The sequence below is a fragment of the Bufo bufo genome, chromosome 2 (assembly GCF_905171765.1).
Source record: "Bufo bufo chromosome 2, aBufBuf1.1, whole genome shotgun sequence".
Classification (NCBI taxonomy): Eukaryota; Metazoa; Chordata; class Amphibia; order Anura; family Bufonidae; genus Bufo; species Bufo bufo.
In genome coordinates, this window is record NC_053390.1 from 539,560,780 (window position 1) to 539,573,686 (window position 12,907).

General features: G+C 44.1%; 1 protein-coding gene across 1 annotated transcript in view; it reads left to right on the forward strand.

Annotated features, from left to right (window-relative positions):
- The first annotated feature begins 446 nt into the window (after nt 1–446).
- ANXA3 (annexin A3) overlaps nt 447–12,907 on the forward strand; it is a 53,405-nt gene continuing 40,944 nt past the window's right edge. Inside the window, exons 1-4 of the mRNA XM_040418027.1 lie at nt 447–542; nt 4,731–4,752; nt 10,012–10,099; nt 12,403–12,497. Coding sequence (XP_040273961.1) covers nt 4,738–4,752; nt 10,012–10,099; nt 12,403–12,497 — 198 coding nt within the window. The 5' untranslated portion in view covers nt 447–542; nt 4,731–4,737. The remainder of the gene's footprint in view (nt 543–4,730; nt 4,753–10,011; nt 10,100–12,402; nt 12,498–12,907) is intronic.

The following is a 12,907-nucleotide window of genomic DNA, read 5'->3' on the forward strand; positions in this document are numbered from 1 at the left end:
GCTGGGGCAGTATATTGTGCTGCACTGTGGTATTTAGTTCTGCTGGGGCAGTATATTGTGCTGCACTGTGGTATTGGGCTCTGCTGGGGCAGTATATTGTGCTGCACTGTGGTATTGCTGGCCCTGCTTACTTGTATGGGTCCACCCTTCTGTCACTTTGGACCTGCCAACAACTTGGGGCCTCTTTTCAGGGCCATATCATGTTTATTCCCAAAATTGTAAGATATCATATTAGTGGGAGACAAGAGCAACTAGCATTGAACCACGCCGCAATGCAAAATGCCACAGCCTTCGTCTGTATTCTCTACCATGTCGGACAGACAGGCCGCCTCATAGTGTGCTGCAGACCTCTCCGTCTCTCCAGTCACACAGCTTGGTGAGGCTCCCTTCCTGAGGGCGCGCAGTGCACTCTGGGAGTGTGGAGAGCGGGCGGGCGTGGTGACCGCTCGGCCTCCCTCCTATTCCTGCTCGGGCGCGGCTCCACTCCAGCTGACCTCACAGGACACAGCAGTCGCATCCTCGTCTTGTCGCTGCTCCCACCGGTGAGTTCTGACTTTTGGAACAGTGATTTGTCATATTTCAGATATCTAATGGTTAATAGCAAGGAAGTTGCAGAACTTCCAGGAGTTCCTGTCCACAAGTGCTTGTGGGCATCGCACACTGGCATCTGTGATTTCATAGGGGTCTCATTATAGCACAAGCCTGGATGAACATCGATTGGTACCCAGCAGGAGCCTGTAGGCACAGGGGGCACTTCCATAAGGCTCTGCCCACACCTGTATAACCATGGTTTAGTCATGGTGTCTGCCATTCTGCTATTATTGGGCTGCATGCAGTGAGGTTTTCCACCAGAATGTGTACAATACTATTGTAGCATGTCCATATTAACCAGCACAGAGCCAAGAGGGTGGTGGACAATACAATGCTGCTAGGGGACAGTGTGCCGGAGTGTCCCACTTTTTGGATTGGCACATACAGTCACAGAGCGGGTGGGTACCTGGATTTGGCTGGACCCTGTGAGGCTCACTTCCTATAGACTGTATAAACAATATTGCAGCATCTATTCGTATGCTTCTATGCTGTGCCATTCCTTTATTATTCCTACTAGAAGTTATGAGTGAATGAATGAGTTGCAATTTGCAGTGAGGGTCCAGATGGGTGTTACTAGTTGCATGTGGGACACTGGTAGCACTAATTGGATAGAGGAATACTGTGCAGGGACACACCCATCTGGACCTTCATAGGAAACTGCTAGCAATTTAGTCATAACTTCTAGCAGGAACAATAAATGAGTGGCACATCGTAGAGATGTAAGAATAGATGCTCCCGAATTGTCATTACATGGGGCCGTTTCTTCAGAATAACCTTGTTGGAGATCCTTTTAACTCCTTAATTACCAGCCCAATTATTGGTTTTACATTTTAGTTTTTTTCCTCCCCACGTTTCAATAGCCATAACTTTTTAAATTTTCCGTTCATATATCCATATGAAGGCTTATTTTCTAAAGGCACCCTTTAATTTACCATGCCTGTTATTGGAAAACGGGGAAAAGGTTCTTTTATGGTGTTAAATTGGGGACTGGGGGGACATTTCCGCCAAGGTTTTTGGGGCTTTTACATCACATCGTTCACTGTTTGCAAAATAACATGACGTCCTTATTCCGCAGATCAATACGAATACGGCGATACCAAACTTGTATAGTTTTTTTATTTTTTTATTTTTACCATTTTTAGGACTCACGCGACCGTTGTTTGGGTCCACATCTGAGCCTCATTTTTTTGCGGCAAGGATATGGACCCATTCACTGCAAAAAAATAAATAAAATAGAACATGTCCTGTTCTTGTCCGTTTCGCGGACAAGAATAGGCATTTCTATTAACGGTGGTCCGTTCTGCAAATTGCGGAATGCACACGGGCGGCATCCGTGCTCTTTAGCTCCGCAATTTGTAGACTGCAAAAGACGGCCGGCTGAGTGCATGTAGCTTTAAAAAAAATAAAAAACCTTTTTTTTAAAAAAATTTTTTTCTTTGCATCACCATTTTCAGACAGCCATAATTTTTTATTTTTTTCGGTCTACAGAGCTTTATGAGGGCTTGTTTTTTTGTGGAACGTTCTTCAGTTTTTATTGGTTCCATTTTTGTGGTACGTACAACTTTTTAACTTGACGCTGGCATTCGAGGCATATCCTAGCAACATGCTACCCCTTTAATTACAGAATAGAGTTAAACTAATGTAATTCCGTTTTTCTGTGTTTCCCCTTTGCTGGAAGGAAACGCACAGTAACCGCAGGTATGTTGTTGTCTTTGCAGTGCGGTTTTCTGCAGCAGAGCGCGGACTGCACACCGTCACTCAGGGTGTGGGCGCAGTATAACCTCTACAGGAGTGTGGGAGAGGTGAAATGCTTGCATCACATCCTGCAGCAGATGTTCTTACACTGAAGATCCTGACCTCCAGTCTGATCGTTTATAAAATTCTACCATTTTTGTTGACCTTTCAAATATTAGAATTTATACTGCCTTGTGTTACAAAAATGTTCCTAAAGGGGTGTTCCAGCGCAAAGAAAACCCCTTTCCCACGGCTATACATAAGAAAGAAAAAATAAATAAATGAAATGCCTCCTCAATCCTCCGCCGATGCCCTTCCAGTAGGGTAGCGTTTCATCCTATACCCCTCAAGGACCTTGTGACGTCTCAGGGCCATGTGACATTGGAAGTCTCAATTCTAAAGTGACTATGCGCCTCACCGTCAACACAATTTTTATATTTTATCACTAATCTTTATTACCGCAACTCTTGGCATGTAGATATTACCCTGTTTGTGCATCCCGTGTCTGCTTCAAACCCACATGACTTTAGCATGTTCCATGACCCTGTGACATCACAAGGTCCTTACGGCACATGGGATTTAGACGCTGCTCTTCCAGTAGTAGTGGGGTCCCTGCTGCGCCCCACTTCCTGCTCTGAAAATGGCTTGGATTTCTGCTCAGCCAATCACTGTCAGAGGCAGGTCGTCACTGCAGCCAGTGATTGGCCAAGGTTGGTTTCAGACGAGGGAGTGTCGCGCTCCGGACTCGCAGCACAGCTACAGTCCTAGCATTATATTGATTTATGATGCTATGTAACCCTTACAGTTCTGGAATGTATTGTATAACACTGACCGCATTATGTCAGTGTTATACAATACATTCCAGAACTGTAAAGGTTACAAAGCATCATAATGCTATGCAACCCCGGCAGTGCTGGAAGGTCAGGACGGGAGCGGCACTGCGAGTCTGGAGCGTGACGCTCGCTGATCTAAAAGGGGCCTAAGTGGCATTCACAGCCGTTTCCTGCTGTGACAAGACCGGCAGAAAGTGGGGCACCGCCACCGTTAGAATGGCAACAGCTGGGGATGGGCGAGGCTTGTAAAACTGCTGTTATATTTTTTTTTTTCCCCCACCATTTGTAGGCCGGTGAAAAAGGTTTTTAATACCCCTTTATGGGGACTCGGGCTTTGGAAACCCCCTAAACTACAGTAAGGGCAGTTTTACCCGAATGTATTCAGTCCATGAAATGCGCTCCGTTTAAAAACTGTATTTCCTGGGATGAACACTGCTCCTGTGAGACGAACTCACAGGATTAGGGTCCATTCACACATCCGGAAAATGGGTCCGCATCCGTTCCGCAATGTTGGGGCCACAAAAGATGCGGACAGCCCACTCCGCATCCGCACTACCGTTCCACAGCCCGCAAAAAAAATAGAACATGTCCTATTCTTGTTCACAGCCACGGACAAGAAAAGGCATTTCTATTATAGTGCCAGCCATGCCGGTGTCCATGTTTTGTGGATCTGCAATTTGTGGACCGCTAAACAGTTGCGGACGTTTGAATGGACCCTTATAATGATTTATAATGCTGTGAGTTCCTGCCCGATCTCAAATCTACTGAACTGTACTCGCATAATGCCATGAGTAGATTTCAGTACAGCCACGGTCAGACCGATGTCTAGGGAGAGGTGGAGGAGCTGGAATCGACTAGCGGTAGCAGGTTTTTTCAAAGCTCAAACCTACCCAAATAAGTACTTTGCGTAATATGCATATAGAGTATGGTTTGTTTTCTGGGGATGCAATCAAATTGTGGGGATAAAAAGGTCTGTTGGCCATTTTCAGGGTAATCTTTGTTATTTTGGGCTAAAAATTACTTTTTCAGTTGGTCTTTATTAAAACTTTTGATCCATTTTTGAAATAAAGGGGATAAAAGTCAGTTTTCAGAGTATCACATGTCGGTTCCATCAGCTGACAGCTCATGTGAAGCCTTATCTCTGATCTCCTGACCACATAAACACTCATGTAAGCCATATTCTTAGCAGTTTGACAAGAGTTGAGCTATTAATGAGTGTTTGAGGTCAGGAGAACAGAGTTGCGGCTTCATGTAAGCGGTCAGCTGATGGGACTAAGAAGTGATACTCTTCAAACACACAGATTTTCAACCTTTGTATCTTAAAAATGGCTGAAAATTTTTAATAAAGACCAATTAAATGATTTTTTTTGACTAAAAGGAGTAAAATGCAGTCATTAAAAAATGCCCTGAATGTGTCCATAGCCTGGAGTTCCTTTTATGTAACGCTGGTAGGTAGCTGCTTCTGGAAATAATTTACATTACTCTTGCAGTCATAATTTGTATTTTTTTATGAAATATAAATAATGTATTGACTGTTGATTTGTCCTTTTTGCCTTTTTTTTTTCCCCCCAGATTCAACATGTCGTCTGTATGGGTAAGTGTATGCTATTACCAGGCTGCTCACATTTCATGGTACCAGTTGGAATATTTGGGCTACTTTCACACTGGTGTTTCTGGGTCCGCTTGTGAGATCCGTTCAGGGCTCTCACAAGCGGCCCAAAATGGATCAGTTCAGCCCTAATGCATTCTGAATGGATAAGGATCCGTTCAGAATGCATCAATTTGGCTACGTTTGATCTCCATTGCGTTTTTTAGACGGACACTAAAATGCAGCTTGCAGCATTTTGATGTCCGTCTGACTATGCGGAATATGCAATTAAAAACTGATCCGCCGCCCATTGACTTTCAATGTAAGTGAAGACGGATCCGTTTTGACTTAGACTTTTTTTTTTGTTATGAATAATGCAAACGGATCCGTTATGAACAGATACAAGCGTTTGCATTATTGGTGCGGATCCGTCTGTGCAGATACAAAACGGATCCGCATAAAACGCGAGTGTGAAAGTAGCCTTAGTGTAACTGAATGCGGTAAGTATAAAAACCACGATCCTATCTGGGGTACAAGAATATGCTGTATTCCTGGAGTAGGAGACCCTATACAGAAATGTTATTATGATATGTCTTTACAACGCGTTTCGAGGGCAGATTGCTTTGTTCATCAGGTTAAGACATATAGAGTATTGAGGAATGAGAAAACTCAGCGCCAAAAAAATCAATGCCAAGGATCTAGCCCTAGAGGACTATCCTTGTTTTTCACGTGCTTCCTTAGCGTCATGTTGTCTGGTCCAGACGGAGATGTAATACAGAAAGGACAGCCCCCTTTAAGGCTTGGTCATTTGAACTGAGCTTTTTTGGCACTCTATTTAAGTCTTTCTCATTCCCCAGTACTCTGCATCATTAGTCTGTGAAGAGAGCAGTCCGCGCTTGAAACGCGTTGTAAAGACCGTTACGGAAATAATAAAGTTTCTGTTTAGAAGTTCCTACTCTTGAAATATCATCTTGTACCCCAGATGACAGCGCCATGGTAGGTGTTATTATCCTTACCGCATTGCTTGTCTCCAGCATCCCGCTGGTCTTGATCCGAGGCTGTAGCCCTGGGCTTCACCGTTTTATATTTTGCCATCCAAGGTGTTGGTGAGTAGGGTAACTGCTCGTACGTCATTCTCCTTGGAGTATTGGCACTTCACGCGAGGAGCCGCCTCTCTTTCTCCTAGTGCAGGGTTGCTCAACCTGCGGCCCTCCAGCTGTTGTAAAACTACAACTCCCACCATGCCCTGCTGTAGGCTGTTAACTGTAGACTGTTTGGGCATGCTGGGAGTTGTAGTTTTGCAACAGCCTGAGGGCCGCAGGTTGAGCAACCCTGCACTAGGAGAAAGAGAGGCGGCTCCTTGCGTGAAGTGCTTAAAATGCCATATAGCCATAACCAGACAATAGACTGTAAGAATAAAATGTATGCACATTATACTAATATTGGTTTCTCTAGTGAAATGTTTCTTTAACCCTTTGGCTACTAGATACCCCTACCACTGTTGGTGTCTAGAAAATGAGCATTGGCTAAGAGGACTCTATGGGGATATTCACAAATGGAAGATCTGTTGCAGAAATTCTGTGACTGAAAATCAGCTCTACCCCTGGAATAAAGTTATTTTTGGAGGAAGCAAATGTTGGTCGCATGCACCATGAACATGAATGGGAGAGTCTGTGGCATTTCTGCAGCAACTCTATACCCTTAGGGTGCACCCACACAGGTTTTTCAGAGTGATATTTCCATCGTGTTCCAGCCTGTCGGTGTTCACTGGATCTGGCCTAGCCGGATACTGCCGTTCACTGCTGGACCTCATTGACTTTAATGGGAAGTTAAAAGCGATACAGCCATTCTAGTCCATTAGGTCCAGCGGTGAACGGCAGGATCCTCTGCCAGAACAGCCTGCTTGATTCGTTAAATGCAGCCGGCAGATTGTAAAAGTAAAACATTATTATTATATTTTACACGCTTATATAGCGCTGACATATTCCGCAGCGCTTTCCAGACATTAGTGTCATACCGTCCCCAATGGTTCCCTATCAGTATGTCTTTGGAGTGTGGGAGGAAACCAGAGTACCCGGAGGAAACCCACGCAAACACGGGGAGAACATAAAAACTCCATGCATGTGTTTGAACCTAGGACCCCTAGGTTCAAATTAACCACTGAGCCACCGCACCGCCCCGCGTAGCACATTTACCTTTGAATGTAGTTGCACTCAGCCTGCAGACTTAGGCTTTAATATGATTGCAGAACCCCCTGGCGACTGTTTATATACTTAGAATTTACTATTATCCCATAGATTGGAATTGCTCCGAGTGCAGCCACATTCTGACATTAACGCAGATGTGTGTCCATACAGTATATTTACAATACATAGGCAACTGTTCAGATGTTTCTTTGCGTCCGTCATGCTCAATGGCCGGAACGGTGAGCTAAAATTACTTATAGAAGACCTCTTTTACTAGATAGTACAGGTTGCTGATATATTATCATAATGCAGCACATACTGTATATATAGAGCAAGCTACTGATTTCTTATGGTGATTTATTTGATCATAAATCTGGAAGCATCTATGTCTGTGCAGAAAAGTAATTAGAATTCAGAAATCCAGTGCAAGGTTCCACATAGGAAGTCTGTGAGATGAGTGCCACAAGGATTGATTGAAATATAGCCTCATAAAATCCTTCCCGGATCTTGGTCTCCTCCTTTGCTTATTTTGGCGCATGAATTCAGTATGGTTTAGTCATTGTGGTTTATATTTTAAGACAGCGCAGTGAGGTCTGCGCCAGTTTTTCCCTTTTTAATCGTTAGCTGTGAGAACGCTCTACGTCTTTAGAAAATGATGTTTGAATGGACAAGTGTACACACACACAACTGGTTGGACCAGATGATTAGGAAAATATTGGCATTATTACCACCCCGGAAAGTCACACAAGTGCAGAATCCTCAAGCGTATCTTGATGCCCTGGCCATCCAGGTGGTATGGATAGTACTTGTACCCACCTTGCCACTCTGTTTGTGACAAATTAGCAGTAGAATTTCTTAGAAAGAATGGTTTCTAATGTAACGCTATGTCCCATGACAGATTCACATGCATATTCCTCGCCGAAATCCTCATGAACTCCCATAGAAAAGTGGACAGCGCAGCAGCGCATGCTCAGTCACTTCTACATTCACAGAAGTAGAATATGCATAAATGTCCAGACTGAGAATAACCTTTAAAGGGCTTGTCCGGGCTATAAATATTGATGACCTATCCTTATGATGATCAGATCGGTGGGAGTCCAACGGCCGGCACCACCACCGACCAGTTTTTCGGGCAGCCATGGCACCAGAATACTGTGTACGAAGCAGAAGGTTCTGTACACTGTGTACTTGCCGGGACTGGCGTACAGCAGGTAAGCTGCAGTTTGATAAAGGCAGATTGTATGCCGAAACGAGTCGCTGGAATGTGACAATAAATAACAAGATTATATATACAAACAGCGAGTGCCGGCCCTTCTTTCCTTTCCTGAAGAAGATGGCTCATCAATATCTGTATATATATATTTATTTATTTATTTTCTCACATATAGCGCTTTTTTTTTTTTTTTTTTTTTTTTTTGAGCCGAAGCCAGAAGTAAATCCAACCCAAAGAAATATAAATCCTTCCTTTATAATTCTCCCTAGAATTCAGAATCCACTTCATGAAAAATTGCATTTTTAAGAAGGACCTTTTATGGGTCCAGACATTATGAAATAATTAGCAGGTTATGTAGGGCATAGTCCATGGATGTAAGATCGCTTACTATTTTTGTTCTTGGTGCCGCTCTGTTTACCCGCTGTGGACCCTGTTCACTTCTCCCGCCTGGTATGAATGGTAATGAATAGCATCAGTACAGGGAGGAGGAGACTGCTCTGTTTCTCAATGGGCGTCTCCTTCTCCCTGGCTGTGCCTCGATCCAATCACAAAGGAGAGCGTCACAGCCAGGGAGAAGGTGAGCTTTTTTTTTTCTCCTCTGTGATTGGACCGTGCTACAGCCAGGGAGAAGGGAGTCTCCTCCCTGTACCGATGCTATTCATTAGACGGGCGGGCCACAGCAGGGCAACGGAGCGGCGCCCAGAAAAAATAGTAAGTGATCTTACATCCATGGACTATGCCCTAAATAATCTGCTACTTATTAATGTCTAGACCCATGAAAGGTCCTCTTTAAATGATGTGAAACCACCTGTAAAGGGGTTTTTCACTCCTTTTTATGTTGAGGGTCTATCGGATTGCCGGGCTCCCACACTTTTAGAGTAGTAAATCTGAGCTATTGTTTTACCTATGAATTTGCAGAGTTTCTGAGAATGTAAGACGTTTGTGTGTAACAACAGGTATTATGCTAAAATAAAAATAAGCAATAATCACCGGTTAAGTGTTTTCCAGGGCTCACTTAGGCTATTTTCACATTTGCAGCACTGCATTCCGGCAGGCTGTTCTGGCAGAGAACAGCCTGCCAGGGTTCTCTGGATCCGCCTTTGCCGATGTTACTGGAATGCCCGCCGGCTCCATTAACTATAATGGGATCCATCGGATATCCGTAACGCTGCAAGCAACGGGCATCCTATGCAGTAACAGCCTGCCGGATGGCTGCACTGCACTTTCCGGAAGAGGCCTTAGGATAGGTCCTGTTCCTGGAACCCCAGCAGTCAGCTGCTTTTACTAGTTGTGCTGCCAGAACCAGGCATCAGGACTACACGGCTTCATACACGGTATAGTGATCTGGACAAGTTGCCATTAACTTGATGAAGATGATCCTAGTCCCCATTGCTAGTTTGTGGATTTCTGATTTGGAAATGCTGCATTTTCCATTGAGAGGACCAGCACAGGACGTTTATCTCAAGTGTTGTGATTTGTGAAATAGTATGTCTATTCTGTGCACTGCTTGTGGCAAGTCATGCCGGGATGTTACAGTCGATGGGTGCAGCTTATGTAGCGGTGATATTCTGGCTGCTAGCCGTGGTGGGGGAAGCAGGAGAACAGTCTGGAATGTGACAGCTCTGGAAATCTTTTGTGAAAGCTATCGGTATTTCCGGAACATGTTTATGGTGGGTTAAGGATGACGGCATGCTATTGTTTCAGTACAGTGCGCAATAAAGCATGCGAACAGTCAGAATAGAAACAATACTCGGCTCTCTTCTGTTTGACTTTATGGCTGTGCGGCCGTTGTTATAGTAGTTGCAGATTTCTCCTGTTCTAAAGTCACTTAAAGGTTTATGTGATGCATGTGCTCTATCTTCACAGGCTGGTAACAGGGGAACCGTGAAGGACTTCCCAGGTTTCAGTGCAGGCAGAGATGCTGATGCAGTTAGGAAAGCCATCAAAGGCCTCGGTGAGTATAGATTTATGTTTTCCATGGGCTGGAAACCAGTGTTGCAAATACAGGTGACACTTGAAAAATTAGAATATCGTGCAAAGTTCATTTATTTCAGTAATGCAACTTAAAAGGTGAAACTAATATATGAGATAGACTCATTACATGGAAAGCGAGATATTTCAAGCCTTTATATGTTATCATTCGGATGATTATGGCTTACAGCTTATAAAACCCCAAAGTCTCAATTTTGAGGTGCTCAGGGGGTATGGATTAATTAGCTGACTAGAGTGTGACACTTTGAACCTTTTCAAGAAATTCTAATTTTAAGCTGCGTTAATGCAATTCCTTTTAATTTGTGTTACTGAAATAATTGGACTTTTGCACGATATTCAAATTTTTCGAGTTTCACCTGTATTCTAGCCTGACATGTTCAGAACACTAAGTGGACTAGTAAGTTCTATTGCTTTACTGGTGGCTTGCGTTCAGTCTTCTGTATTCTTGGCTTACTGCAATTCCTTGCCGTAGTTATGACTGTGTTGCATCCTCTGGTGTTGGCTTTGGCTGTCTTGAGTCTTCTGATTTCAGTCTACTGCTATAGCTTCTTTAAAGGAGTTTTCCAATGGTTTTTCTTACTGATGACAGGTCATCAGTATCTGATTGGTGGGGGTCCGACACCCAGGACCCTTACCAATCAGCTGATTGAGAAGACAGCTGCGCTTGGAGTAGTTTCAACTTATCAAGCACTGCTCCTTACATTGTATAGCGGTATCGCAGCCCAGACCCTTTCACCTCAATGGGGCTGAGCTGCGCCTAGGCCATGTACCGATAAGTGACATCACACTGCCTAGGAAAAGTTGCAAGCGCCGCTGCCTTCTCAAACAGCCGATCGGCTGAGGTGCCAGGTGTAGGACCCCCACCGATCAGATACTGGTGACCTATCCAGAGAAAAAACACTTGGAAGACCCCTTTAACAGAAGGCTGTATCATCAATCACATCTAAAATTCTTATTGTCATTGTCCTGGCAGCTGTCATCTATTGTTGACTTCTGAGTGCATGAGAAAAACAGTGAGGTTTACATTTTGTGTCTCGTTTGGCAAGAGTTAGTGGGTAAGGGGCATGGCTTAAAGGGGTTGTCCCATGAAAAATATTCTACAGTTTTCAAACCAGCTCCTGAATCTGAATATTTTTGTAATGGCATGTAATAAAAAATTTAGCATAGCCGCTGTTTTTTTTTTTTTACCTGCTCACTGAGAAGGCCCCACATGCTCCGTTTTATCCTTCAACTGCCTGAGCTGTGATAGGGAGAGCATGGACACGCCCCCTGAGCTGTGATAGGGAGAGCATGGACACGTCCCCTGAGCTGCAGCAGAAAAGACACTCCCCTTGAGCTGTCAGCTTGATATAAATCTACCAGAGCAATGAATGTGGAGATCTCTGGATCCATGTGAGGTACAGGGCTGGTTCTAGCTTTGTTAGAAAGAGCTTGTTATGTACTATATGATGTCCAAATTTCATTTTTTACATTAATCATGGGATAACCCCTTTAAGACACTGCAAAACAATAAGGTACAAAATGTATTATACAGGCTTAGCATGAGTTTCTATGATAAATTCAGCACATATTCACACTGCTGGTGTAAGTTTACACCGTGTATCTACCCCAGTCTCTGTTTACAAGCTTATAGGTGAGGACCATGGATCACAGCTGATCCTTTGCGGACCTTACAGAGATGGTCTTCTTTCCAAGACTGTAACCACTTGCAAATGTGTTTTAGGCTACTTTCACACTCGCGTTTGGTGCGGATCCGTCATGGATCTGCACAGACGGATCCGTTCAGATCATGCATCCGTTCAGAACAGATCCGTTTGTATTATCTTTAACATGGCCAAGACGGATCCGTCTTGAACACCATTGAAAGTCAATGGAGGACGAATCCGTTTTCTATTGTACCAGATTGTGTCATAGAAAACTGATCCGTCCCTATTGAGTTACATTGTGTGTCAAAACGGATCCGTTTGGCTCAGTTTCGTCAGACGGGAACCAAAATGCTGCAAGCAGCGTTTTGGTGTCCGCTTCCAAAGCGGAACGGAGGTAAACTGATGCATTCTGAGCGGATCCTTTTCCATTCAGAATGCATTAGGGCAACACTGATCCGTTTTGGACCGCTTGTGAGGGCCCTGAACGGATCTCGCAAACGGAAAGCCAAAACGCCAGTGTGAAAGTAGCCTTAGCCATTTGCAATTTTCAATTTTTATTCAATGTAGGGATCTTCATTTGCATACTTTTTATACATAGTTTTGGATTTGTTTTAACTAGGGACCGATGAGGATTCCTTAATCAATATTCTTACACAAAGGTCAAATTCGCAGAGACAGCTTATTGCAAAAGAATATTTGGCAGCATGTGGGAAGGTAAAGTGTATCTTTCTTTTTATGTATTCCAGCATAACATGTACTCGCAAGACTGACCTAGTATAAAGGCTTCCAAACACATTAGGCTACATTCACATCTCCGGCACAGAACGCCTGCCATAAATGCCAGCTTTTTGCCGGAAACCTGTCCGATCCAACTATAGTCAATCAAGATCTGCTGGCAAGGGATACGGTAGCTCTTGGGCCCCTTTCACACGGGCGAGTATTCCGCGCGGATGCGATGCGTGCGTTGAACGCATTGCACCCGCACTGAATACCGACCCATTCATTTCTATGGGGGCTGTTCACATGAGCAGTGATTTTCACGCATCACTTGTGCGTTGCTTGAAAATCGCAGCATGCTCTATATTCTGCGTTTTTCACGCAACGCAGGCCCCATAGAAGTGAAT